At 46.5% G+C, this 27,346-nt stretch overlaps 1 protein-coding gene across 29 annotated transcripts in view; it reads left to right on the forward strand.

Annotated features, from left to right (window-relative positions):
• LOC110536565 (TRAF2 and NCK-interacting protein kinase) overlaps positions 1-27,346 on the forward strand; it is a 65,320-nt gene that overhangs the window by 18,865 nt on the left and 19,109 nt on the right. For 2 of the 29 annotated variants that reach the window (XM_036935061.2, XM_090189577.1), the window contains exons 3-21: positions 1,527-1,583; positions 1,695-1,820; positions 1,912-2,022; positions 2,127-2,217; positions 2,464-2,594; positions 2,702-2,756; positions 2,934-3,012; positions 3,081-3,256; positions 3,353-3,419; positions 3,553-3,751; positions 3,983-4,111; positions 4,936-5,022; positions 11,607-11,795; positions 12,167-12,502; positions 13,421-13,585; positions 14,727-14,966; positions 18,520-18,629; positions 18,712-18,827; positions 18,960-19,051. In XM_036935061.2, coding sequence (XP_036790956.2) covers positions 1,527-1,583; positions 1,695-1,820; positions 1,912-2,022; positions 2,127-2,217; positions 2,464-2,594; positions 2,702-2,756; positions 2,934-3,012; positions 3,081-3,256; positions 3,353-3,419; positions 3,553-3,751; positions 3,983-4,111; positions 4,936-5,022; positions 11,607-11,795; positions 12,167-12,502; positions 13,421-13,585; positions 14,727-14,966; positions 18,520-18,629; positions 18,712-18,827; positions 18,960-19,051 — 2,556 coding nt within the window. The remainder of the gene's footprint in view (positions 1-1,526; positions 1,584-1,694; positions 1,821-1,911; positions 2,023-2,126; positions 2,218-2,463; positions 2,595-2,701; positions 2,757-2,933; positions 3,013-3,080; positions 3,257-3,352; positions 3,420-3,552; positions 3,752-3,982; positions 4,112-4,935; positions 5,023-11,606; positions 11,796-12,166; positions 12,503-13,420; positions 13,586-14,726; positions 14,967-18,519; positions 18,630-18,711; positions 18,828-18,959; positions 19,052-27,346) is intronic. The other 27 variants (XM_036935070.2, XM_090189591.1, XM_090189588.1 and 24 more) reach the window with 15 other exon arrangements.

Below are 27,346 nucleotides of genomic sequence, written 5' to 3' on the forward strand. Positions count from 1 at the left end.
ACTTGTTGTAAGCTAACTTGTGAGATTGCAGCCGGGGTTGGCTGTTCAGGGAGTCTGTTGCACACTGTTTGTCAGGCAGAGATGGGTAGGTTTGTGTGAAGCTGTAGGCCTATTTGTTTCCATGTTATCTATCTTTTCACTGGAAGACAAATTGGTAGGTCTCATAGCCCCTTCAGTCCTTCTCTCTTCCTCTATCTCTCCATGTCTGTCTCGGTCTCTGTTTTTGTCTCTGTCTGTGTCTCTCTCTCTCTCGTGTGTTGGGTCTAATCAGTAGAGTTAAAGTACTCCAACAGATCAGGAATGCGAGGCATGTCTGAACCAATGAGTGTTCTTATGCCTTAGGACACCTATAAAGGGAGTATTCTGTCCTTTTCTCTCCACACACACACACCCCTACACACACACTCACACACACACCCCTACACACACACACACACACCCCTACACACACACACACACACACCCCTACACACACACACACACACACACACACACACACACACACACACACACACATTACCGCTCTATCCAGTTCAATTATGTTTTATCCATTTCGATGTCTATTGATTCAAGTATTATTTTATCTGTTATACACTGAGTGTACAAAACATTAGGAACACATGCTCTTTCCATGACATTGACTGACCAGGTAAATCCTGGTGATACCTTATTCATTCCACTTGTAATATCCACTTCAATCAGTGTAGATGAAGGGGAGGAGACAGGGTAAAGAAGGATTTTTAAGCCTTGAGACAATTCAGACATGGATTGTGTATGTGTGCCATTCAGAGGGTGAATGGGCAAGACAAAAGATTGTGCCTTTGAACAGGGTATGGAAATAGGTGCTAGGCGCACCGGTTGTTGGGTTTTTCACACTCTACAGTTCCCCATGTGTATCAAGATTGGTCCACCACCCAAAGGACATCCAGCCAACTTGACACAACTGTGGAAGTCAACATGGGTCAGCATCTCTGTGGAACCTTGTCGAGAACAGAAGAGTGACTTTTAACAGTTTGGTTCAGCTTCTCTGCCTGTCAATTACATTCAGTGTGTCTGATGCAATACTAGGAAACAGATACGGTGTTTGTGTGTGTTGTAACCCCAGCTCACATGTCTGCCTGTCTGGACCACAGTGTAAAAATCCCTGTGACTTAACAACGTGCCAGGCCTGTTGCTAGGCTACCATGAGGAAGTGTTTCTATGTGTTATGGCAGTGATGTGGGAATTGTTCCTCACTATAAAGGCAAACACTCAATCCGCATCTTATCTTAAGTGATGTTTTTTGTATTATTTAACTTCCCTAGTGTAAAGTAGCTGCCTCTGTTGGCAGCTGACATACAGTAGATCTAGATGGAGCCTTGTCAATGCGCATCAGAGGCAGTCGTTTGTGTTGGCCGGTCAGCCATCTTGGTCAGGCTGAGAGCTGGGCGACAGCCTGTGGCTCTGGGACCAAAACACACAGATTACAGGATGGTAATGTTGGCAAAACTGATTTATTTCACATTCTCTCTCTCTCTTTTTTTCAGGGTCGGCATGTCAAAACAGGCCAGCTTGCGGCCATCAAAGTTATGGACGTCACTGGCGTAAGTCACATGCATGCACGTGCGCACACACACACACACAAATATAAAGAAAGCTATCCCAAATTGTTCTCAACTGTGTTTGTATCACTATATGGTGTGTGTGTGTTCCAGGATGAGGAAGAGGAGATTAAAGCAGAGATCAACATGTTGAAGAAGTACAGCCACCATCGGAACATTGCTACCTATTACGGTGCCTTCGTCAAGAAGAACCCACCTGGTATCGACGACCAGCTATGGGTACGTACGTGTTTGCATGTGTGCATGACTGTCAGTTCTGTTCAGTTTGGTGTGTGTTCATCTCTCTGTGTCTCTCTCTGTCTCTCTGTAGTTGGTGATGGAGTTCTGTGGGGCAGGCTCGGTGACAGATCTGATTAAGAACACCAAGGGGAACTCTCTGAAGGAGGAGTGGACTGCCTACATCTGCAGAGAGATCCTCAGGGTACCACCCTCTATCTAGAACTAATGCAATCAACACATTTGGAATGAGACCTACTGAAATAATGTCTTCTAATTACCAACCTCTATCTCTCTCTCTATTGCTAGGGTCTGACCCATCTCCACCAACACAAGGTCATCCACAGAGACATCAAGGGTCAGAACGTCCTGCTGACAGAGAACGCAGAGGTCAAATTGGGTGAGACAGACATGCAGGCAGGCAGACATGCAGGCAGCCAGACAGCCAGACATGCAGGCAGCCAGACAGACAGACAGACAGGCAGCCAGACATGCAGGCAGCCAGCCAGACAGACAGACAGACAGCCAGACAGACAGCCAGACAGACAGCCAGACAGACAGGCAGCCAGACAGGCAGCCAGACAGGCAGCCAGACAGGCAGCCAGACAGGCAGCAAGCAAACTGTTTAAACTTGTGTGTGTTCCAGTGGACTTCGGTGTGAGTGCTCAGTTGGACCGTACTGTGGGGAGGAGGAACACGTTTATAGGAACGCCCTATTGGATGGCTCCTGAAGTCATCGCCTGCGACGAAAACCCTGAGGCCACCTACGACTTCAAGGTACCTTAGCAGACTGTGTGTATATGTGTGTTTGTTTCAGGGGTATTTTCCCTTGTCATCTCCTCCATCCCTCCTAACTTCTTGCTCTTTCTCTCTCTCTCTCTCAGAGTGATCTGTGGTCTCTGGGTATTACGGCTATAGAGATGGCAGAAGGAGCACCGCGTAAGTACCAGCGCCAACCACACCACAGGCTGGCACAACACCGTGACATTAGACACGATCAGACGTTGTGTGCCTTGGTTGGAGGTGTTGTGGTTTGTTATTGGGGTATCTTGAGATGGGTATTGTGTGTGTTTGTGTCAAGGCTCTGGTGTTAACCCTTTCTTTTCCTCTCTGCAGCACTGTGTGACATGCACCCAATGAGGGCTCTCTTCCTGATCCCCAGGAACCCCGCCCCCAGACTCAAGTCCAAGAAGTGGTGAGTTACCAAAAACACACACACACATTCACACAAGCATTCACTATGTTATCACTGTGTGCGTTCAGGTCTAAGAAGTTCCAGTCGTTCATTGAGAGTTGCTTGGTGAAGAGTCATGGTCAGAGACCCAACACAGAGCAGCTGTTGAAGCACCCCTTCATCAGAGAGCTGCCCAACGAACGACAGGTCCGCATCCAACTGAAGGACCACATCGACAGAACCAAGAAGAAACGCGGAGAGAGGGGTGAGACATACAACAGAGGGCTCAGATCCCACTGTGTCGGCCATTGACGTGTGTTTGTAACTGCTTAATGTATGTGTTTCTAACCGTGTGTTACAGATGAGACAGAGTATGAGTACAGTGGCAGTGAGGAAGAGGAGGAGGAACGGGACATGGGGGAGCCAAGGTAGGGTGCTTGTGTTTTTTTTCTGTGCTTGTGCATACATGCGCTGGTGTGTGCATGCGTATTTGCTTCCAAATGTGATTTGCGCTCATCAACCTTCCTTCTCCTATCCCTTCTCTCATTCGTCTTTGTCCAGCTCCATCATCAACATCCCTGGGGAGTCGACGTTGAGGCGGGACTTCCTGCGGCTGCAGCTGGCCAATAAGGAGCGTTCTGAGGCTCTGAGGAGGCAGCAGTTGGAGCAACAGCAGAATGAAGAACACAAACGCCTCCTGTTGGCAGAGCGACAGAAACGCATAGAGGAGCAGAAAGAGCAGAGGAGGAGACTGGAGGAGGTAGAGCGCTGTTGGGAAGAGCAGCATGATCTATGATGCACACCTGAACCCTACTCTGCTGCCTCAGATCCTTTCTGTTCACGTTGCATTTTCCAGCACAGCTCAGCTTGATAACATATCTGGTGCCAGCTTTGAAAACCTATATAAAAAGATGCTCACCCTACAACATTCATTCTCTGTCTGTCTCTTTCTGTCTTTCTCACACCCTCCATCTCTCTCTTTCTCCAACAGCAACAGCGTAGGGAACGTGAGATGAGGAAGCAACAGGAGAGAGAGCAGAGGAGACGCTATGAAGAGATGGAACAACTACGGAGAGATGAGGAGAGGAGGCACGCAGAGAGAGAACAGGTACACACACAGGTAACACTCAAGTGCGCACACTCTCTCTCCTTTCTCTCTCTCCTTTCTCTCTCTCTCTCTCTCGCTCTCTCTCTCTTTCTCTCTCTTTCTCTCTTTTTCTCTCTTTCTCTCTCTTTCTCTCTTTCTCTCTTTCTTTCTCTCTTTCTCTTTTTCTCTTTCTCTCTCTCTTTCTCTCTTTCTCTCCTCTCCTCTCTCTCTCACACTCACACACATTCTCACACACATTCTCACATACACACACACACACACACACACACACACACACACACACTCTCACTCACATCAACTAGGATTCACCCCATTCTGTCAGAGCTATTTTGCAGTCCAGATATAGACTTAACATAGACAAGTCATGAGGCTGACATTTAGGTGTTATGAAGCTACATGTCCCAGGCCAGGTGTAGTAAGGGTCTGGGTCAAGGATCCGGATGGTTCTGTTTCACTAACGCTTCTCTTTCACTCTGTGTAATTTTCAGTCTCTAAAACATCTTGTTTTTTTATCTTACACACTTGATTCAATACTAAGACTCTCTCTCACCCTCTCTCTCTCTTCTCCCTTTTATCCCTCTAACCACATCTCCTCTCTTCTATGTTGGATTTAATCTTTACTTCTGGTTCTTTCTCTCTTTCAGCAAATCTTCTCCTTAATCTGTCTGTGTACAACCTCTCACTCTTTCTTTGTCCCTCTTCTCTTCTCTCCTTTCTCCTTCTCTCTCCACGTCACTCTATTTCTGCCTCCTCCGACTGCTCTGATGACTCACATGGCTGCTCTCCTACTGCTCTGATTGGCTGATATCCTGGCTATCTGGCCTGTGATTGGTTAGGAGTATATCCGTAGGCAGCTGGAGGAGGAGCAAAGACAGCTGGAGATTCTACAGCAACAACTACTCCAGGAGCAGGCTCTACTGATGGTAACCTCTCACCCGTGACCTCTCATCCCTGAGTCCTCAGCCTATCACTGCTAACCCTTTACTCAGTGGTGTGTCCAGACCATTTTAAATGGGGTGGACAAGGTGAGGCACAAACCCAGTTTAGGGGGGCCATACCATTTTAAATGGGGTGGCCAAGGTGGGGCACAGACCCAGTTTAGGGGGGCCATACCCTTTTTAATGGGGTGGCCAAGGCGGGGCACAGACCCGGTTTAGGGGTGCCATAACATTTTAAATGGGGTGGCCAAGGTGGGGCACGGACCCAGTTTAGGGGGTCCATAACATTTTAAATGGGGTGGCCAAGGTGGGGCACGGACCCAGTTTAGGGGGTCCATAACATTTTAAATGGGGTGGCCAAGGTGGGGCACGGACCTAGTTTAGGGGGCCATAGCATTTTAAATGGGGTGGCCAAGGTGGGGCACGGACCCAGTTTAGGGGGTCCATAACATTTTAAATGGGGTGGCCAAGGTGGGGCATGGACCCAGTTTAGGGGGCCATAACATGGTTCAACACCAGTCGAGGCTGGTGACTTGAATAATTGAGCAGGATGCACCGCACAGACTGCAAAGCTTCTTTGGAAAACTGTCTAAGACATAGTTTTAACCTACAACATTTATTAACGGCATTTCTAGTAAAATATTATGGGGAATGGGATTAGGAAAGTTCATCTAGGGAGTAGCAGTGCAGGACAGGCTCATCATGGACGGTGATGAGAAGACGAGCTCAACTCTTCCACTTATGACAGGGCCGTGGGCCTCCCTCTAGAGATGGGAGGCCCTCCACTTCTTCACCATGGCTATCTAGCTCTCTACTGCTACTCCACATCTCAGTAGAGCCTCCACAACAACCCCATAGCTCTGCTACTCCACATCTCAGTAGAGCCTCCACAACAACCCCATAGCTCTCTACTCCTACTCCACATCTCAGTAGAGCCTCCACAACAACCCCATAGCTCTCTACTCCTACTCCACATCTCAGTAAAGCCTCCACAACAACCCCATAGCTCTCTACTGCTACTCCACATCTCAGTAGAGCCTCCACAACAACCCCATAGCTCTCTACTCCTACTCCACATCTCTGTGTAGCCTCCACAACAACCCCATAGCTCTCTACTCCTACTCCACATCTCTGTGTAGCCTCCTCTCTACTCCTACTCCACATCTCAGTAGAGCCTCCACAACAACCCCATAGTGCTCTACTGCTACTCCACATCTCAATAGAGCCTCCACAACAACCCCATAGCTCTCTAGTCCTACTCCACATCTCAGTAGAGCCTCCACAACAATCCCATAGCTCTCTACTCCTACTCCACATCTCTGTGTAGCCTCCACAACAACCCCATAGCTCTCTACTCCTACTCCACATCTCTGTGTAGCCTCCACAACAACCCCATAGCTCTCTACTCTCTACTCCTACTCCACATCTCAGTAGAGCCTCCACAACAACCCCATAGCTCTCTACTCCTACTCCACATCTCAGTAGAGCCTCCACAACAACCCCATAGCTCTCTACTGCTACTCCACATCTCAGTAGAGCCTCCACAACAACCCCATAGCTCTCTACTCCTACTCCACATCTCTGTGTAGCCTCCACAACAACCCCATAGCTCTCTACTCCTACTCCACATCTCAGTAGAGCCTCCACAACAACCCCATAGCGCTCTACTGCTACTCCACATCTCAGTAGAGCCTCCACAACAACCCCATAGCTCTCTAGTCCTACTCCACATCTCAGTAGAGCCTCCACAACAATCCCATAGCTCTCTACTCCTACTCCACATCTCTGTGTAGCCTCCACAACAACCCCATAGCTCTCTACTCCTACTCCACATCTCTGTGTAGCCTCCACAACAACCCCATAGCTCTCTACTCCTACTCCACATCTCTGTGTAGCCTCCACAACAACCCCATAGCTCTCTACTCCTACTCCACATCTCTGTGTAGCCTCCACAACAACCCCATAGCTCTCTACTCCTACTCCACATCTCTGTGTAGCCTCCACAACAACCCCATAGCTCTCTACTCCTACTCCACATCTCTGTGTAGCCTCCACAACAACCCCATAGCTCTCTACTCCTACTCCACATCTCTGTGTAGCCTTCACAACAACCCCATAGCTCTCTACTCCTACTCCACATCTCTGTGTAGCCTCCACAACAACCCCATAGCTCTCTACTCCTACTCCACATCTCAGTAGAGCCTCCACAACAACCCCATAGCTCTCTACTCCTACTCCACATCTCAGTAGAGCCTCCACAACAACCCCATAGCTCTCTACTGATACTCCACATCTCAGTAGAGCCTCCACAACAACCCCATAGCTCTCTACTCCTACTCAACATCTCTGTGTAGCCTCCACAACAACCCCATAGCTCTCTACTCCTACTCCACATCTCAGTAGAGCCTCCACAACAACCCCATAGCGCTCTACTGCTACTCCACATCTCAGTAGAGCCTCCACAACAACCCCATAGCTCTCTAGTCCTACTCCACATCTCAGTAGAGCCTCCACAACAATCCCATAGCTCTCTACTCCTACTCCACATCTCTGTGTAGCCTCCACAACAACCCCATAGCTCTCTACTCCTACTCCACATCTCTGTGTAGCCTCCACAACAACCCCATAGCTCTCTACTCCTACTCCACATCTCTGTGTAGCCTCCACAACAACCCCATAGCTCTCTACTCCTACTCCACATCTCTGTGTAGCCTCCACAACCCCATAGCTCCCTACTCCTACTCCACATCTCTGTGTAGCCTCCACAACAACCCCATAGCTCTCTACTCCTACTCCACATCTCTGTGTAGCCTTCACAACAACCCCATAGCCCTCTACTCCTACTCCACATCTCTGTGTAGCCTCCACAACAACCCCATAGCTCTCTACTCCTACTCCACATCTCTGTGTAGCCTCCACAACAACCCCATAGCTCTCTACTCCTACTCCACATCTCTGTGTAGCCTCCACAACAACCCCATAGCTCTCTACTCCTACTCCACATCTCTGTGTAGCCTCAACAACAACCCCATAGCTCTCTACTCCTACTCCACATCTCTGTGTAGCCTCCACAACAACCCCATAGCTCTCTACTCCTACTCCACATCTCTGTGTAGCCTCCACAACAACCCCATAGCTCTCTACTCCTACTCCACATCTCTGTGTAGCCTCCACAACAACCCCATAGCTCTCTACTCCTACTCCACATCTCTGTGTAGCCTCCACAACAACCCCATAGCTCTCTACTCCTACTCCACATCTCTGTGTAGCCTCCACAACAACCCCATAGCTCTCTACTCCTACTCCACATCTCTGTGTAGCCTCCACAACAACCCCATAGCTCTCTACTCCTACTCCACATCTCTGTGTAGCCTCCACAACAACCCCATAGCTCTCTACTCCTACTCCACATCTCTGTGTAGCCTCCACAACAACCCCATAGCTCTCTACTCCTACTCCACATCTCTGTGTAGCCTCCACAACCCCATAGCTCCCTACTCCTACTCCACATCTCTGTGTAGCCTCCACAACAACCCCATAGCTCTCTACTCCTACTCCACATCTCTGTGTAGCCTCCACAACAACCCCATAGCTCTCTACTCCTACTCCACATCTCTGTGTAGCCTCCACAACAACCCCATAGCTCTCTACTCCTACTCCACATCTCTGTGTAGCCTTCACAACAACCCCATAGCCCTCTACTCCTACTCCACATCTCTGTGTAGCCTCCACAACAACCCCATAGCTCTCTACTCCTACTCCACATCTCTGTGTAGCCTCCACAACAACCCCATAGCTCTCTACTCCTACTCCACATCTCTGTGTAGCCTCCACAACAACCCCATAGCTCTCTACTCCTACTCCACATCTCTGTGTAGCCTCCACAACAACCCCATAGCTCTCTACTCCTACTCCACATCTCTGTGTAGCCTCCACAACAACCCCATAGCTCTCTACTCCTACTCCACATCTCTGTGTAGCCTCCACAACAACCCCATAGCTCTCTACTCCTACTCCACATCTCTGTGTAGCCTCCACAACAACCCCATAGCTCTCTACTCCTACTCCACATCTCTGTGTAGCCTTCACAACAACCCCATAGCCCTCTACTCCTACTCCACATCTCTGTGTAGCCTCCACAACAACCCCATAGCTCTCTACTCCTACTCCACATCTCTGTGTAGCCTCCACAACAACCCCATAGCTCTCTACTCCTACTCCACATCTCTGTGTAGCCTCCACAACAACCCCATAGCTCTCTACTCCTACTCCACATCTCTGTGTAGCCTCCACAACAACCCCATAGCTCTCTACTCCTACTCCACATCTCTGTGTAGCCTCCACAACAACCCCATAGCTCTCTACTCCTACTCCACATCTCTGTGTAGCCTCCACAACAACCCCATAGCTCTCTACTCCTACTCCACATCTCTGTGTAGCCTCCACAACAACCCCATAGCTCTCTACTCCTACTCCACATCTCTGTGTAGCCTCCACAACAACCCCATAGCTCTCTACTCCTACTCCACATCTCTGTGTAGCCTCCACAACAACCCCATAGCTCTCTACTCCTACTCCACATCTCTGTGTAGCCTCCACAACAACCCCATAGCTCTCTACTCCTACTCCACATCTCTGTGTAGCCTCCACAACAACCCCATAGCTCTCTACTCCTACTCCACATCTCTGTGTAGCCTCAACAACAACCCCATAGCTCTCTACTCCTACTCCACATCTCTGTGTAGCCTCCACAACAACCCCATAGCTCTCTACTCCTACTCCACATCTCTGTGTAGCCTCCACAACCCCATAGCTCCCTACTCCTACTCCACATCTCTGTGTAGCCTCCACAACAACCCCATAGCTCTCTACTCCTACTCCACATCTCTGTGTAGCCTCCACAACAACCCCATAGCTCTCTACTCCTACTCCACATCTCTGTGTAGCCTCCACAACAACCCCATAGCTCTCTACTCCTACTCCACATCTCTGTGTAGCCTCCACAACAACCCCATAGCTCTCTACTCCTACTCCACATCTCTGTGTAGCCTCCACAACCCCATAGCTCCCTACTCCTACTCCACATCTCTGTGTAGCCTCCACAACAACCCCATAGCTCTCTACTCCTACTCCACATCTCTGTGTAGCCTCCACAACAACCCCATAGCTCTCTACTCCTACTCCACATCTCTGTGTAGCCTCCACAACAACCCCATAGCTCTCTACTCCTACTCCACATCTCTGTGTAGCCTTCACAACAACCCCATAGCCCTCTACTCCTACTCCACATCTCTGTGTAGCCTCCACAACAACCCCATAGCTCTCTACTCCTACTCCACATCTCTGTGTAGCCTCCACAACAACCCCATAGCTCTCTACTCCTACTCCACATCTCTGTGTAGCCTCCACAACAACCCCATAGCTCTCTACTCCTACTCCACATCTCTGTGTAGCCTCCACAACAACCCCATAGCTCTCTACTCCTACTCCACATCTCTGTGTAGCCTCCACAACAACCCCATAGCTCTCTACTCCTACTCCACATCTCTGTGTAGCCTCCACAACAACCCCATAGCTCTCTACTCCTACTCCACATCTCTGTGTAGCCTCCACAACAACCCCATAGCTCTCTACTCCTACTCCACATCTCTGTGTAGCCTCCACAACAACCCCATAGCTCTCTACTCCTACTCCACATCTCTGTGTAGCCTCCACAACAACCCCATAGCTCTCTACTCCTACTCCACATCTCTGTGTAGCCTCCACAACAACCCCATAGCTCTCTACTCCTACTCCACATCTCTGTGTAGCCTCCACAACAACCCCATAGCTCTCTACTCCTACTCCACATCTCTGTGTAGCCTCAACAACAACCCCATAGCTCTCTACTCCTACTCCACATCTCTGTGTAGCCTCCACAACAACCCCATAGCTCTCTACTCCTACTCCACATCTCTGTGTAGCCTCCACAACCCCATAGCTCCCTACTCCTACTCCACATCTCTGTGTAGCCTCCACAACAACCCCATAGCTCTCTACTCCTACTCCACATCTCTGTGTAGCCTCCACAACAACCCCATAGCTCTCTACTCCTACTCCACATCTCTGTGTAGCCTCCACAACAACCCCATAGCTCTCTACTCCTACTCCACATCTCTGTGTAGCCTCCACAACAACCCCATAGCTCTCTACTCCTACTTCACATCTCTGTGTAGCCTCCACAACAACCCCATAGCTCTCTACTCCTACTCCACATCTCAGTAGAGCCTCCACAACAACCCCATAGCTCTCTACTCCTACTCCACATCTCTGTGTAGCCTTCACAACAACCCCATAGCTCTCTACTCCTACTCCACATCTCTGTGTAGCCTCCACAACAACCCCATAGCTCTCTACTCCTACTCCACATCTCAGTAGAGCCTCCACAACAACCCCATAGCTCTCTACTCCTACTCCACATCTCAGTAGAGCCTCCACAACAACCCCATAGCTCTATTGTGGCGCCAGCATAAACATTGTGCCGTTGCGTTCCTCCCCTAAACCGTGAGTGTGTGTGTGTGTAACTACAGGAGTACAAGCGTAAGCAGATGGAGGAGCAGCGGCAGGCAGAGCGTCTCCAGAGACAGCTGCAGCAGGAGAGAGCCTACCTGGTGTCCTTACAGCAGCAGCAGCAGGAGCCACGGCCACAAGACAACAAACAGCTGTACCACTACAAAGACACAGCCCCCAATAACGACAAACCTGCCTGGGCCAAGGAGGTACTGTTGATGCACTCAGCACTTGTACATGGATTCAGTTCATGTGGTTACACCAGCAGTATAGTTTACAACATTGACATCGTCTCCTACAATGATCTGTCTTTCTCTTTCTCGCTTCCAAAAGCAGGATTGATGTTTTCTGAAGAATTGGAGCCCTGTAGCGTTGCTATGTCTGAACTTTAAGATATCTGACAACGTCTCTCTCTTACTCAGGCACACACAGCGTCTCCGTCATAGACAGATCCTCTACTGGTTTATGTGTTTGAAAAGTTTGGTTCAGGTTCTGCCATGGTAATGTGTGTGTGAATTGACAGTATGTCCACCTGTATGTATGTGTGTGTGATGTTCTGGATGACGCCCCCTGTCTCTAGGTGATGCGTCGAGCCCAGAGTAACTCCCCTCGTATACCTCCCAAGAAGCACCACTCCTTTAACCTGCCTGGAGACGCCAGCCTATCACACCTCCTCCTGCTCCCTGGTTACAACCCCCGTTCCCGCCCCCCCTCCTACCCCGCCCAATCAAGTCACTCCATGGAGAGGCTCCTCAAATTTGAAGGCCATAATGTGACTGTTCCGTGTATACGTGTGTCCTGCACCTCTGATCCTGCCCCTGACTCCTCTTATCCAATCCTGCTTCATCCCGAGGCCAGAAGGAGTAGCCCTGAGGGAAGAGTCCAGGAGTCTAGGGGGAGGAGTCCAGGTCGACTGGTCAGTCAGGGAGACATACCCACTTCCTGTTTGTCTAACACACTCCCTTCCCCTCTCTCTCTCCAGAGGTGGACTAACATTACTCGACTGGTGTGTCTGGGGAAGCTCTCTCTTTTCCTAACCTCCTTTCTTCTGGACATGACTCTCCTGTCCCTATTAAACATTTTCTCTTCCCTTGCACCAGGAGACGGACTCCTGAAAAAACCCTGCCTGGAATGTTCTATGTTCTAGAATGGTGGCTGGTGTTTTCTACAACAACTTCTTTCCCTCTCTAAGTTCTGGTGCCTGGCATCTTTTAGAATGGTCATAGATGTACTTTCAGAGACTTGTCATTTCTACATTATGGTCTGTAAGTGTGCCATGAACGCCTTCCTCCCATCTCTCTCTTCCTCTAGTCTCTACTCCTACTCCACATCTCAGTAGAGCCTCCACAACAACCCCATAGCCCCGATCCCGACTGATTGGTCTCCTTCAGAATCTCAGCTCTTCAAACTGAGTGTTTTAGTCTGCTTCATGTTCAGGCACCAGGCTTCTCTCAGGGACACACTGCAGCTCCTGATTTAGCCTAGATCCAGGCCACACACACCACCAGGCTTGCCCCCCAGTGGCCACTGTGGGCTGATGTAGGCCAACCGTGGCTATATCTGTCTCAACACACATGGGTGTATCTGCTTCCCTCTAGACGCCCATACACCAGTACATACACCGGTACACACACACACACACCGGCATGTACACACACACATGCACACTGTAGCCAGGTTTGTCTCTGGGCTTCTCCATGGTAATGGCTCTGAGGGAAACTGGAGGTTTGACACACGTCACCCAAGACACACAAACATACAATGATAAATCTGTCACTGACGGCCAATATAAATGATTGTGCTCTAACTTTGTGTGCGGGTGTGTGTGTGGCAGGTGGAAGAGCGTTCCAAGCTGAACAGACAGAGTTCTCCAGCACTGCAACATAAAGTGTCCAACCGTATCTCTGATCCATCCCTGCCCCCCCGCTCAGAGTCGTTCAGCAGCGGGGGCATACAGCAGGCCCGAACACCCCCCATGCACCGCCCCGTAGAACCACAGGTGTGTGTGTGTGGGGGAGTGAAAGTGTGTGGGTGCATGTGTACAGTATATGTAGGTGCACGTTTACCCTTTATGATGTTTGTTTCTCCTCCTTTCATTTTTCCTTCCCCTCCCCCTCTACTTTCCTCACCTCCTTCCCCTCTCACCTCCCCATCTACTTTCCTCACCTCCTTCCCCTCTCCCCTCCCCCTCTACTTTCCTCACCTCCTTCCCCTCTCCCCTCCCCCTCTACTTTCCTCACCTCCTTCCCCTCTCACCTCCCCCTCTACTTTCCTCACCTCCTTCCCCTCTCCCCTCCCCCTCTACTTTCCTTACCTCCTTCCCCTCTTACCTCCCCCTCTACTTTCCTCACCTCCTTCCCCTCTCCTCTCCCCCCTCTACTTTCCTCACCTCCTTCCCCTCTCCTCTCCCCCCTCTACTTTCCTCACCTCCTTCCCCTCTCACCTCCCCCTTTACTTTCCTCACCTCCTTCCCCTCTCACCTCCCCCTCTACTTTCCTCACCTCCTTCTCCCCTCTCACCTCCCCCTCTACTTTCCTCACCTCCTTCTCTTCTCCCCTCCCCCCTCCCCCTCTACTTTCCTCACCTCCTTCTCCCCTCCCCCCTCCCCCTCTACTTTCCTCACCTCCTTCTCCTCTCCCCCCTCCCCCTCTACTTTCCTCACCTCCTTCTCTTCTCCCCTCCCCCTCCCCCTCTACTTTCCTCACCTCCTTCTCCCCTCCCCCCTCCCCCTCTACTTTCCTCACCTCCTTCCCCTCTCCCCTCCCCCTCTACTTTCCTCACCTCCACCCCCTCCCCCTCTACTTTCCTCACCTCCTTCTCCCCCCCCCTCTACTTTCCTCACCTCCTTCCCCTCTCCCCTCCCCCTCTACTTTCCTCACCTCTTTCCCCTCTCCTCTCCTCTGGCTCCTCCTCTCTTCCTCCTCTACACCTGCTCCTCTACCTGCCTGGTGCTGATGTATGATCCTGCTCCTCTACCTGCCTGGTGCTGATGTATGATCCTGCTCCTCTACCTGCCTGGTGCTGATGTATGATCCTGCTCCTCTACCTGCCTGGTGCTGATGTATGATCCTGCTCCTCTACCTGCCTGGTGCTGATGTATGATCCTGCTCCTCTGGTCTGTTATGGTCTGGTCTTGTCAGATGGCCCACCTGGTGCAAGTGAAGTCCCATGGTCTGTCTGGGTCCCAGTCTCTCCACGACCCTGCAGGGGTCACAGCCCTGTCCCCCTCCCCATCCTCCGGCCGCCCCCCCATGCCCCGCCAGAACTCTGACCCTACCTCAGACACCCCTCCTTCTATACCTCTTCCCCGCCTCGCTCCCCCCCTCGACAAACTGGACCGCAGCTCCTGGCTACGAACAGACCTAGACCTACCTCCTAAGGTCTGCATGACAATGTCTGTTTGTTTTTGGCTGGAATACAATGTCTCAGAACTTTTGGGGACCCTTACCTTTGTTTATCTCAAATCACTATGTACAGTTGAAGTCGGACGTTTATATACACTTAGGATGGAGTCATTAAAACTCATTTTTCAACCACAAATTTCTTGTTAACAAACTATAGTTCTGGCAAGTTGGTTAGGACATCTACTTTGTGAATGATACAAGTAATTTTTCCAACAGTTGTTTACAGACAGATTATTTCACTTAGAATTCACTGTATCACAATTCTAGTGGGTCAGAAGTTTACATACACTAAGTTGACTGTGCCTTTAAACAGCTTGGAAAATTCCAGGAAATAATGTCATGGCTTTAGAAGCTTCTGATAGGCTAGTTGACATCATTTGAGTCAATTGGAGGTGTACCCGTGGATGTATTTCAAGGCCTTCCTTCAAACTCAGTGCCTCTTTGCTTGACATCATGGGGAAAAAATATTAAAATCAGCCAAGACCTCAGAAAAAATTGTAGACCTCCACAAGTCTGGTTCATCCTTGGGAGCAATTTCCAAATGGCTGAAGGTACCACGTTCATCTGTAAAAACAATAGTGCGCAAGTATAAGCATAATGGGACCACGCAGCCGTCATACCGCTCAGGAATTAGACGCGTTCTGTCTCTTAGAGATGAACGTACTTTGGTGTGAAAAGTGCAAATAAATCCCAGAACAACAGCAGAGGGCCTTGTGAAGATGTTGGAGGAAACAGGTACAAAAGTATCTATATCCACAGTAAAATGAGTCCTATATCGACATTGTCTGTTGAAACAAAAATAGAACTGTTTGGCCATAATGACCATTATTATGTTTGGATGAAAAAGTGGGAGGCTTCCAAGCCGAAGAACACCATCCCAACCGTGAAGCACGGGGGTGGCAACATCATGTTGTGGGGCTGCTTTGCTGCAGGATGGACTACACAAATATATGGCATCATGAGATAGGAAAATTATGTGGATATATTAAAGCAACATCTCAAGACATCAATCCGGAAGTTCAAGCTTAGTCGCAAATGGGTCTTCACAATGCCCTGACCTCAATCCTATAGAAAATGTATGGGCAAAACCGAAATGGCGTGTGCGAGCAAGCAGCAAGGAGGCCTACAAACCTGGCTCAGTTACACCAGCTCTGTCAGGAGGAATGGGCCAACATTCACCCAACTTATTGTGGGAAGCTTGTGGAAGGCTACCTGAAACGTTTGACTCAAGTTAAATAATTCAAGGCAATGCTACCATATTCTATTTGAGTGTATGTAAACTTCTTAACGGGATCGATATGACAACAGCCAGTGAAAGTGCAGGGCGCCAAATTCAAAACAACAGAAATCTCATTATTAAAATTCCTTAAATACATACATGTATCTTATACCGTTTTAAAGGAAATCTTGTTGTTAATCCCACCACAGTGTCCAATTTCAAATAGGCTTTACAGCGACAGCACCACAAACGATTGTTAGGTCACCACCAACTCACAGAAAAACACAGCCATTTTTCCAGCCAAAGAGAGGAGTCACAAAAAGCACAAATATAGATAAAATGAATCACTAACCTTTGATGATCTTCATCAGATGACACTCATAGGACTTCATGTTACACAATACATGTATGTTTTGTTTGAGAAAGTGTATATTTAAATAAAAAAATCTCAGTATACATTTAGCGTTACGTTCACTAGTTCCAAAAACATCCGGTGATATTGCAGAGAGCCACAATTTTACAGAAATACTCATTATAAATGTTGATGAAAATACAATTGTTAGACATGGAAATATAGATATGCCTCTCCTTAATGCAACCACTGTCAGATTAAAAAAAAAAAATTGGAAAAAGCAAACCATGCAATCTGAACGGCACTCAGGAAAAAAAATATATATATATCCGCCATGTTGGAGTCAACAGAAATCCGAAATAACATTATAAATCTTTCCTTACCTTTGATGATCTTCATCAGAATACACTCCCAGGAATCCTAGTTCCACAAATGTTTGATTTGTTCAATAATGTCCATTATTTATGTCCAAGTAGCTACTTTTGTTAGGGTGTTTAGTACACAAATCCAAGCGCTCGTACAGGTCTAGCTGAACGTCGGACGAAAACTTCAAAAAGTTATATTACAGTCGTAGAAACATTTCAAACTAATTATAGAATCAATCTTTAGGACGTTTTTATCATAAATCTTCAATAACGTTCCAACCGGAGAATTCCATTGTCTGTAGAAAAGCCATGGAACGCAGGTTGCTATCATGTGAAATGCTCATGACCAGGACCTGGCTCTCTGCCAGATCACTGACTCAAAGAGCTCTCATCCGGCCCCACATTACAGTAGAAGCCTCATTCAAGTTTCTAAAGACGGTTGACATCTAGTGGAAGCCTTAGGAAGTGCAACATAACCAATATCCCACTGTGTATTCAATAGGGACTACCTGACATGATGACTCCTTGCTGTCCCCATTCCACCTGACCGTGTTGCTGCTCCAGTTTCAACTGTTCTGCCTTATTATTATTTGACCATGCTGGTCATTTATGAACATTTGAACATCTTGGCCATGTTCTGTTATAATCTCCACCCGGCACAGCCAGAAGAGGACTGGCCACCCCACATAGCCTGGTTCCTCTCTAGGTTTCTTCCTAGGTTTTGGCCTTTCTAGGGAGTTTTTCCTAGCCACCGTGCTTCTACACCTGCATTGCTTGCTGTTTGGGGTTTTAGGCTGGGTTTCTGTACAGCACTTTGAGATATCAGCTGATGTACGAAGGGCTATATAAATACATTTGATTTGATTTGACCAACCTCAGATTTCCCACTTCCTGTTTGGATTTCTTCTCAGGTTTTTGCCTGCCATATGAGTTATGTAATACTCAGACATCATTCAAACAGTTTTAGAAACTTCAGAGTGTTTTCTATCCAACACTAATAATAATATGCATATATTAGCAACTGGGACTGAGGAGCAGGCTGTTTACTCTGGGCACCTTTCATCCAAGCTACTCAATGCTGCCCCTGTAGCCGTAAGAAGTTAAAATAAAGTGGTGATCCTAACTGACCTAAGACAGGGAATTTTTACTCTGATTAAATGTCAGGAATTGTGAAAAACTGAGTTTAAATGTATATGGCATGGTGTATGTGAACTTCCGACTTCAACTGTACATACAGTTTAGCAAACTTAGTTTGCGATTGAGAATACCGTATATGATCTACTCAGACACTCTGTCCCACTTAGAAAAGGTCTAACTGATTGTTATTGGTTCTCTCTGTGTGTGTGTGTGTGTGTGTGTGTGTGTCTGTGTGTGTTGTTTATTTTTTTACTATCCTTGTGGGGACTAGAAGTCCTCACAAGGATGGTAAAACAAGTCAAATTCAGACAAGTGGGGACATTTCACCGGTCCCCACAAGAAAAAGGCTATTTTAGAATTAGGTTCAGGGTTAGTGGTTAAAGAAAACAGGATTTTGAAGGGGAATCAATTTTTTGGTATTCACAAGGATATTAAAACAAACGTGTGTGTGTGCAGGTGCCCCAGAGGACCACGTCTATCTCTCCAGCCCTGGTCAGGAAGAACTCTCCTGGGAACGGACCTGCGGGCCTTGCTCCTAAAGCTGGAGCACACCTGATACGGGCCAGGTACACACACATATACTATACACACACTCCATGTTCCTTTGTGAATCAGGCAGTTTAATGTTGTTTGTGTGTGTTGCTGTAGTAACCCAGACCTGCGGAGGACTGATGTCCCAATGGAAACTCCCCTGAAGAGGAAGAGCAGTGGCAGCTCCTCCAGCTCCTCTACCCCTTCCTCCAAGGGGGGCAGCAATGAAAGAGGTACACACACACACCACCACACAGATTCCCATGTGTGTTACTGTAAATGTTTCAACCCTTAACACTCTATACAGTCAGAGAGAAGATGTGATTGGTTGACTATTTAGTGAGCAGAATGTGATTGGTTGACAGGGGCAAATCAAGCGGAGGGTTCTGGGGCATCGGCCCAGGAGACCAAAGAAGAAAACAGAGATGTGACGCTGACACGACCTAGCAGGCCCGCGGTAAGTACAGACACACAGAGAAAAACACAACCCATTCTCTTCTCTGAACTAACCAATACATGTCTCATCTCTCTTTCATCTTCTCTCGTCTCTGTCCCTCCCATATTCCTTTTTTACTTTCTCCCTCTTTCCTCTCTCTGCATTTTTCTCCAACTTCTTTAGAGCTATAAGAGAGCTGTAGATGAGGTTAGTGGCATTTCTCCTCCCCCTTTCTCCATCTCTCCCCTGTTCACCTCCTAGCTCTTTCACTCATTCACCCACTCAGATATTTACTTACTCTCCACCCCCCCATCTAAGGCTGTTGCGGTGACCGTATTACCACCATACCGGCAGTAAAATTGAGTCACGGTAATCTCCTCTTGTGCGCTCAGGACATGCGTTGTTAGTACTGAACTCACTAACGACCATCAGGTCCTAATGGTCTGGTTCTCAGGGCTCTGTTGTCCATCTAACCACTCTGACAGCAATGCTAATGCAACCGAAAATCACATAAAAAATACTTAGCATCAAAACAGCATTGTCCTTTTAAAACTCACTTCATGGTGCCTCCCGAGTGGTGCAGCGGTCTAAGGCGTCACTACAGACCTGCTTGAGGCGTCACTACAGACCCGGGTTCGATCCCAGGCTGTGTCACAACCGTCCGTGACCGGGAGTCCCATAGGGCGGCGCACAATTGGCCCAGGGACATCCGGGCTAGGGGAGGGTTTGGCCTTGGGGGGCTTTACTTGGCTCATCGCGTTCTAACGACTCCTTGTGGCGGGGCGAGCGCCTGCAGGCTGACTTCGATCGTCAGTTGAACAGCACATTGGTGCAGCTGGCTTCCCGGGTTAAGTGGGCAGGTGTTAAGAAGCACGGTTTGGTGGGTCATGTATCGGAGGACGGATGACTCGACCTTCGCCTCTCCCGAGCCCATTGGGAAGTTGCAGCGATGAGACAAGATCGCAATTGGATATCACAAAATTGTTGCGAAAAAGGGGGTAAAAAAAAATATATATATATATATATATATATACAGTACCAGTCAAAAGTGTGGACACCTACTCATTCCAGGGTTTTTCTTTATTTTTACTATTTTCTACATAATAGAATAATAGTGAAGACGTCAAAACTATGAAATACTATGAAATAATGACATAATGAAATAATGACAGATTCTTCAAATTGCCTTGATGACAGCGTTGCACACTCTTGGTATTCTCTCAACCAGCTTCATGAGGTAGTCAACTGGAATGCATTTCAATTAACAGGTGTGCCTTGTTAAAAGTTATTTTGTGGAATTTCTTTCCTTAATGCATTTGAGCCAGTCATTTGTGTTGTGACAAGGTAGGGATGCTATACAGAAGATAGCCAGCCCTATTGCACTTGCAAAAACCATAAAGCGCTATGATGAAACTGGCTCTCATTAGGACCGCCACAGGAATGGAAGACCCAGAGTTACTTCTGCTGCAGAGGATAAGTTCATTAGAGTTACCAGACTCAGAAATTGCAGCCCAAATAAATGCTTCACAGAGTTCAAGTTCAGACACATGTCAACAATCAACTGTTCAGAGTAGACTGTGAATCAGGCCTTCATGGTCGAATTGCTGCAAAGAAACCACTACTAAAGGACACAAATAATAAGAAGAGACTTGTTTGGGCCAAGAAACATGAGCAATGGACATTAGACCGGTGGAAATCTGTCCTTTGGTCTGGAGTCCAAATGGGAGATTTTTGTTTCCAACCGTTGTGTCTTTGTGAGACACCGAGTAGGTGAACGGATGATCTCAGCATTTGTGTTTCCCACCGTAAAGCATGGAGGAAGAGGTGTGATGGTGCTTTGCTGGTGACACTGTCAGTGATTTTATTTAGAATTCAAGGCACAATTAAACAACATGGCTACTACAGCATTATGCACCGATATACCATCCCTTCTGATTTGTGCTTAGTGGGACTATAATTTGTTTTTGAACAAGACAATCACCCAACACACCTTCAGGTTGTGTAAGGGCTATTTGACCAAGAAGGAGAGTGATGGAGTGCTGCATCAGATGACCTGGCCTCCGCAATCACCCGACCTCAACCTAATTGAGATGGTTTGGGATGAGTTGGACCGTAGAGTGAAGGAAAATCAGCATATGTTGAGACTCATTCAAGACTGTTGGAAAAGCATTCCAGGTGTAGCTGGTTGAGATAATGCCAAGAGTGTTAAGTTGTCATCATGTCAACTTTGAAGAATCTCAAATATAAAATATATTTTGATTTGTTTAACACTTTTTTGGTTACTACATGATTCCATGTGTGTTATTTCATAGTTTTGAAGTCTTCACAATTATTCTACAATGTAGAAAATAGTAAAAATAAAGAAAAACCCTTGAATGAGTAGGTGTGTCCAAACATTTGACTGGTACTGTACATTAAAAAAAAACTCTTACTGTGATTGATCAATCTGAATAAATTACTTCAAACGGGTTGAAACTGAGTGGAAAAACATTGTCTTTGTGGATGTTGTTTTTAAAAGCCTAACAATGAAATGGACAGAGCTTTCAAAGGTGATGATTAATTCAAAACACCCATACACATATTACAGCTTATGCATAGGCCTATATATGAGCCCAAGCCCAGTAAAATGATTGTTCCCTAATACAAGACATAGTCTTACAAGACATAGCCCCTGTCTGTCTGTGTGGTGCGAGTGTATGTAGCCAGTTGATGTGATAACCTTCTTGTGGTTTGACAGAAATACTTTCCCCCAAAACCTTCTCAATTAAAGGTTAACTGTAAAGTAGGCTTAATTGGAGGAAGTATATAATTTGTATATTATATGTTATTTGCAAACTTTACCATGAAATGATCAGCAGCAGTACAGGACCATTGATAGAGCAGCACATTAGATGGCACATTCCTCAATGGCTAGATGCACAAATTAAGAAGCCAGATGTGCAATTAAAGGGGGATTAGACTCAATCTAAATCTGTTCTTTCAGACACCCAATAAATGGTGTTCTGATGTGATTTAAGCGTTGTTATGGACTCAGAACATCCAATTTCATTGTTTCTCTGCGAGAAATTGTAATTTTGAGAGTAAAATAAAAATATAAAACCAGAAAAAATATAACCAAAAACATAATTTGGGAAAATATAAAACAGATTTAATAGCCCCCCCCCCCCCTTAGAGTTGTTTATTAACCATTATTTTACCAGGTCTATTGACAGAAAACAGTGTACAAGAGAATGTAGCGCACTAATGAGCTGAAGAAGATGTGCAGGGGAGAAGAGTGCCTATTTGAAATCTAGAAAAAAATAAGTAGCTCGCAACATGTTAAATTTTTTAGAAGTAGCTCTCGTGCTATAGAAGGTTGGAGAACCCTAGTCTATCGCGTATTACGCACGGCAGAATTTTTCTTTTTTTAATTACTGATTTAAGAAGTCTTTGGTGCATTATTGGTCTAGCCTATACTCCTAAATTGAACATATTCTAGTTATCGGCTTTGAGTGTGGAATCTATTAGTATGCATACTGGATGGACTGGTTACCTTGTGCTACGCTCCAAACTTTCTATCCATGAGTCTGGGAGAGAACGTATAGGCCTAGACAATGCTTTTAGTTCATTGATTGTGCAGGGCAGCTTACAGTAGCTTGCAGCTTTCAGCCTATAGTGAATATGTATTTAATTTTTAATAGCCTAGTAATAAGGTATTTTCATAATAGATTGACCCATTACCTTTAACTATGAAATATCTCACCATGCGTTTCCATCTCCTCCCCTCTCTCCTTCATTCCGTTCTAGAGTGTGCAGAGAGAGGGGCTGTCAACAGTTTAATAACATATTTTTCTTTGTGAAACATGCCACTATTGATGTTCCCCAACAGATTTCACGTGGTTTCCCAAAAGAAGCACTAGATAGATGCAGGAACAGGGTTGGAGAGCCCATGGCATACAGAACACTAGATAGTTGCAAAACAGGGTTGGAGAGCCCATGGCATACAGAACACTAGATAGCTGCAGGAACAGGGTTGGAGAGCCCATGGCATACAGAACACTAGATAGCTGCAGGAACAGGGTTGGAGAGCCCATGGCATACAGAACACTAGATAGCTGCAGGAACAGGGTTGGAGAGCCCATGGCATACAGAACACTAGAAAGCTGCAGGAACAGGGTTGGAGAGCCCATGGCATACAGAACACTAGATAGCTGCAGGAACAGGGTTGGAGAGCCCATGGCATACAGAACACTAGATAGCTGCAGGAACAGGGTTGGAGAGCCCATGGCATACAGAACACTAGATAGCTGCAGGAACAGGGTTGGAGAGCCCATGGCATACAGAACACTAGATAGCTGCAGGAACAGGGTTGGAGAGCCCATGGCATACAGAACACTAGATAGCTGCAGGAACAGGGTTGGAGAGCCCATGGCATACAGAACACTAGATAGCTGCAGGAACAGGGTTGGAGAGCCCATGGCATACAGAACACTAGATAGCTGCAGGAACAGGGTTGGAGAGCCCATGGCATACAGAACACTAGATAGCGCAGGAACAGGGTTGGAGAGCCCATGGCATACAGAACACTAGATAGCTGCAGGAACAGGGTTGGAGAGCCCATGGCATACAGAACACTAGATAGCGGCAGGAACAGGGTTTGAGAGCCCATGGCATACAGAACACTAGATAGCTGCAGGAACAGGGTTGGAGAGCCCATGGCATACAGAACACTAGATAGCTGCAGGAACAGGGTTGGAGAGCCCATGGCATACAGAACACTAGATAGCAGCAGGAACAGGCTTGGAGAGCCCATGGCATACAGAACACTAGATAGCGGCAGGAACAGGCTTGGAGAGCCCATGGCATACAGAACACTAGATAGCTGCAGGAACAGGGTTGGATAGCCCATGGCATACAGAACACTAGATAGCTGCAGGAACAGGGTTGGAGAGCCCATGGCATACAGAACACTAGATAGCTGCAGGAACAGGGTTGGAGAGCCCATGGCATACAGAACACTAGATAGCTGCAGGAACAGGGTTGGAGAGCCCATGGCATACAGAACACTAGATAGCTGCAGGAACAGGGTTGGAGAGCCCATGGCATACAGAACACTAGATAGTTGCAGGAACAGGGTTGGAGAGCCCATGGCATACAGTTTGGGAGGAATATCACTTGTCGCCCAGCGAGATGCTGCATGCTCCTCAAACAGTGGTTGATGTCTGGAGTGAAATAACCAGAAGAGCCTGCATGATTGAAAAACGAACAGGCGAGAAATCGGCCTCCATTCGCTATTCGAGTGCATACTGTTGTCGTCCTTTTCCCCCCTGTCTTTGTTCCTGCCCATTTCATAATGGGCCATTCTAAATCGAAACCACTTTTACATATTAGTGGAGACAAAATTGAATTGAGAATAGTCTGATGGGTGAAAATATGATCACTTGATGAGAGAACAGCGTGAGCAGCCGGAGGCAAGGAATGGAAGGCAAACTGATTTTTTTTGTAACTTTCTCAAATCATCACTAGCCAGACGCATCATGCAGCCCATATATGTTTTGATTCATAAGATATTCTAAGGTTTGTATCATTCACAAATAAAGTTGGCAAATAACTCTATATAACGTATAGGACCTGTTTCAAATGATCACTTTTACGCTCAACATAACCACTTCATATGCACACTCGCTCCGGAATGGGAAAACATACTTTCTATTTTATTCAGCTAAGTTATTATATTACTTACTAAAAAATCATATAATATATAATAATGGCACGGGACTTTTAAGCATATCTTGTCTGCTAAATGAACAAGTCTACAGCCTATGGCATGGCGCATAGCCAGATAACATACAGTAGGTCAACTCATATTGTGTTTTTCTGAAATACACTGAACAGAAATATGGATGTAACAGGTCTGTTTCATGAGCTGAAATAAAAGATTTCCGAAATTGTCCATTTTGACCCCCCCCCCCCCCCCCCCCTTTGTTCAGGGACACATTATTCAATTTCTGTTAGTCACATGTCTGTGGAACTTGTTCAGTTTATGTCTCAGTTGTTGAATCTTATGTTCATACAAATATTTACCACATGTTAAGTTTGCTTAAAATAAACTCAGTTGACAGTGAGAGTTTATCTGTATTCCCAGTCAAAGTGCACCTGTGTAATGATCATGCTGTTTAATCAGCTTCTTGATATGCATCACCTGTCATGTGGATGGAATATCTTGGCAAAGGAGAAATGCTCACTAATAGGGATGTAAACACATTTGTGCATTTATTAGACTTTTAAAAATGTAGATGTTCCAAAGGCACACATCGGTAGCTTGTATACGTGAAGGCCTGGAAATGCTAAACATGTTTGTTAAATAATGGTCAATTAACGTAAGACTGGCAGTCTTTTGCATGACAAACGGCTGGCAAAATGTCATAACCGCCACAGCCTTCTCTCTCTCTCTCTCTCAATCTTTCCCTTGGAGTACAAAGGTTTGTGTATCCCTGCAGTAGTTCTAGCTTCATTCTTACATCTCTCTCTCTCTCCCCTTTTCTCTCTCTTATTGCCTCTCTTTCTCACTCTCTGTCTTTCTCTATTTCTCTCCACCTCCTATCATCCAGGAGGAGTTGGTAAGATATCTATTGATCCCCATGTGCACGCTCATATCCACACTGTCCCCTCTTTTCACATGCACGCCCAGGGCCGGATTAAGAAATCATAGGCCCTGAGGCTTTTTTCCCCTTCCCTGCACACACATAATTTGGTGTAAACAAGTCTGTGCACCAAGATGCAATTCGATGCTTGTTAAATTTACTGTTGAAGAAAAATACCCTTTATAAATAAAGCCATACTAATGTTTGCCATGTGGCATAGGCTATTAATTGAGCAGAGGCATTTTCAGGATTTCCTCAAAAAAATTGGCCTTTTAATTAAAAACGCACTTCATGCAATTCGTCATTTTCATGACAGAAGACATTGACTGAACATGTTTTAATACCACACAAATGACAGAAATGAGTGGCTTCTCCGACACTGACAAACTGAGATCAATCTGGTCTTTAATTCAGACAAACAATAGCCCAGGTCAATGAAGCAACACACAGATTGTACAATATTAGGAGGCAATATACATTACCAGTCAAAAGTTTGGGCACACCAACTCATTCAAGAGTTTTTCTTTATTTTTTCTATTTTCTACATTGTTGAATAATAGTGAATACATCAAAACTATGAAATAACACATATTAATTCATTTAGTAACCAAAACAGTGTTAAACAAATCTAAATATATTTTATATTTGAGATTCTTCAAAGTAGCCACCCTTTGCCTTGATGACAGCTTTGCACACACTTGGCATTCTCTCAACCAGCTTCACAAGGAATGCATTTCAATTAACAGGTGTGCTTTGTTAAAAGTGAATTTGTGGAATTTCTTTCCTTAATGCTGTGTGTTGTGACATGGTAGGGGTGGCAGTAGCCGATCTCAAGATAAGCTACTTTGAAAACCAGTGCTGCTGTTAGCTAATGTTTATGTTTATATTGGTTCTACAGACAGACTAGTCATCTTTTTTCAGCAGCAGGCATTTTCTTTCCAAACTGTACATTTTTCCTGCCATTTTATTTTGAAATCTGAAAAAGGCAAACTGACAGCTGCAATCAACCATATAAGTATAATCCATAGATGGCAGTTCCCATTCAAGTCAGGACTGGCATCCATTGCTATTGTACCAATGAGTTTAACAGTCAAATTGCCAGGGTAAGGGGTTACAATACCCTTCTATGGATTATATGTCTATGGCCACAACGCAACAAGCTGTAACCTATATTTGGTGTGTATGCTGCCCAAACTTTAGCCTTGCCGACTGTTGGCATACTGGTAACTGTCAAAATAAAGAAAACAACACTTGTGTAAACAAGGGATACAAAGTATATGTTATGGTGTGGGGGGCATGTTCCTGTTATGGTTTAGGTCCACATGTAGAATCGATGCTGAAGCTGTTCTAGCAGCTCGTGGTGACGCAACACCCTTTTAAGACACTTTATGTTAATACACTTTGTGTTGGTTTTTCCTTCATTTTGACCAATACCTGTATGTGCTTGTGATAAAGTTAACCACCATTATTAAAAAACAATAAAAAATCCTCTGTTGGCTAAATGATTCTTTCTGATGTATTTTGAACATTGAGAGCGGACTTCTTTGGTTGGATAAAATTACAATAATAAAAACAACGTCATTTCCCTCTTGGGCCCCCACGGGCCTGGGCCAAGGGGCTTCATCCCCGGTAAGCCCCTACAATAATCCGGCCCTGTGCACGCCCCTCTCTCCTCTAGCTCAGCTGTTTTGCT

Source organism: Oncorhynchus mykiss, chromosome 11, assembly GCF_057628025.1.
Source record: "Oncorhynchus mykiss isolate SJ-2025 chromosome 11, ASM5762802v1, whole genome shotgun sequence".
Taxonomy (NCBI): domain Eukaryota; kingdom Metazoa; phylum Chordata; class Actinopteri; order Salmoniformes; family Salmonidae; genus Oncorhynchus; species Oncorhynchus mykiss.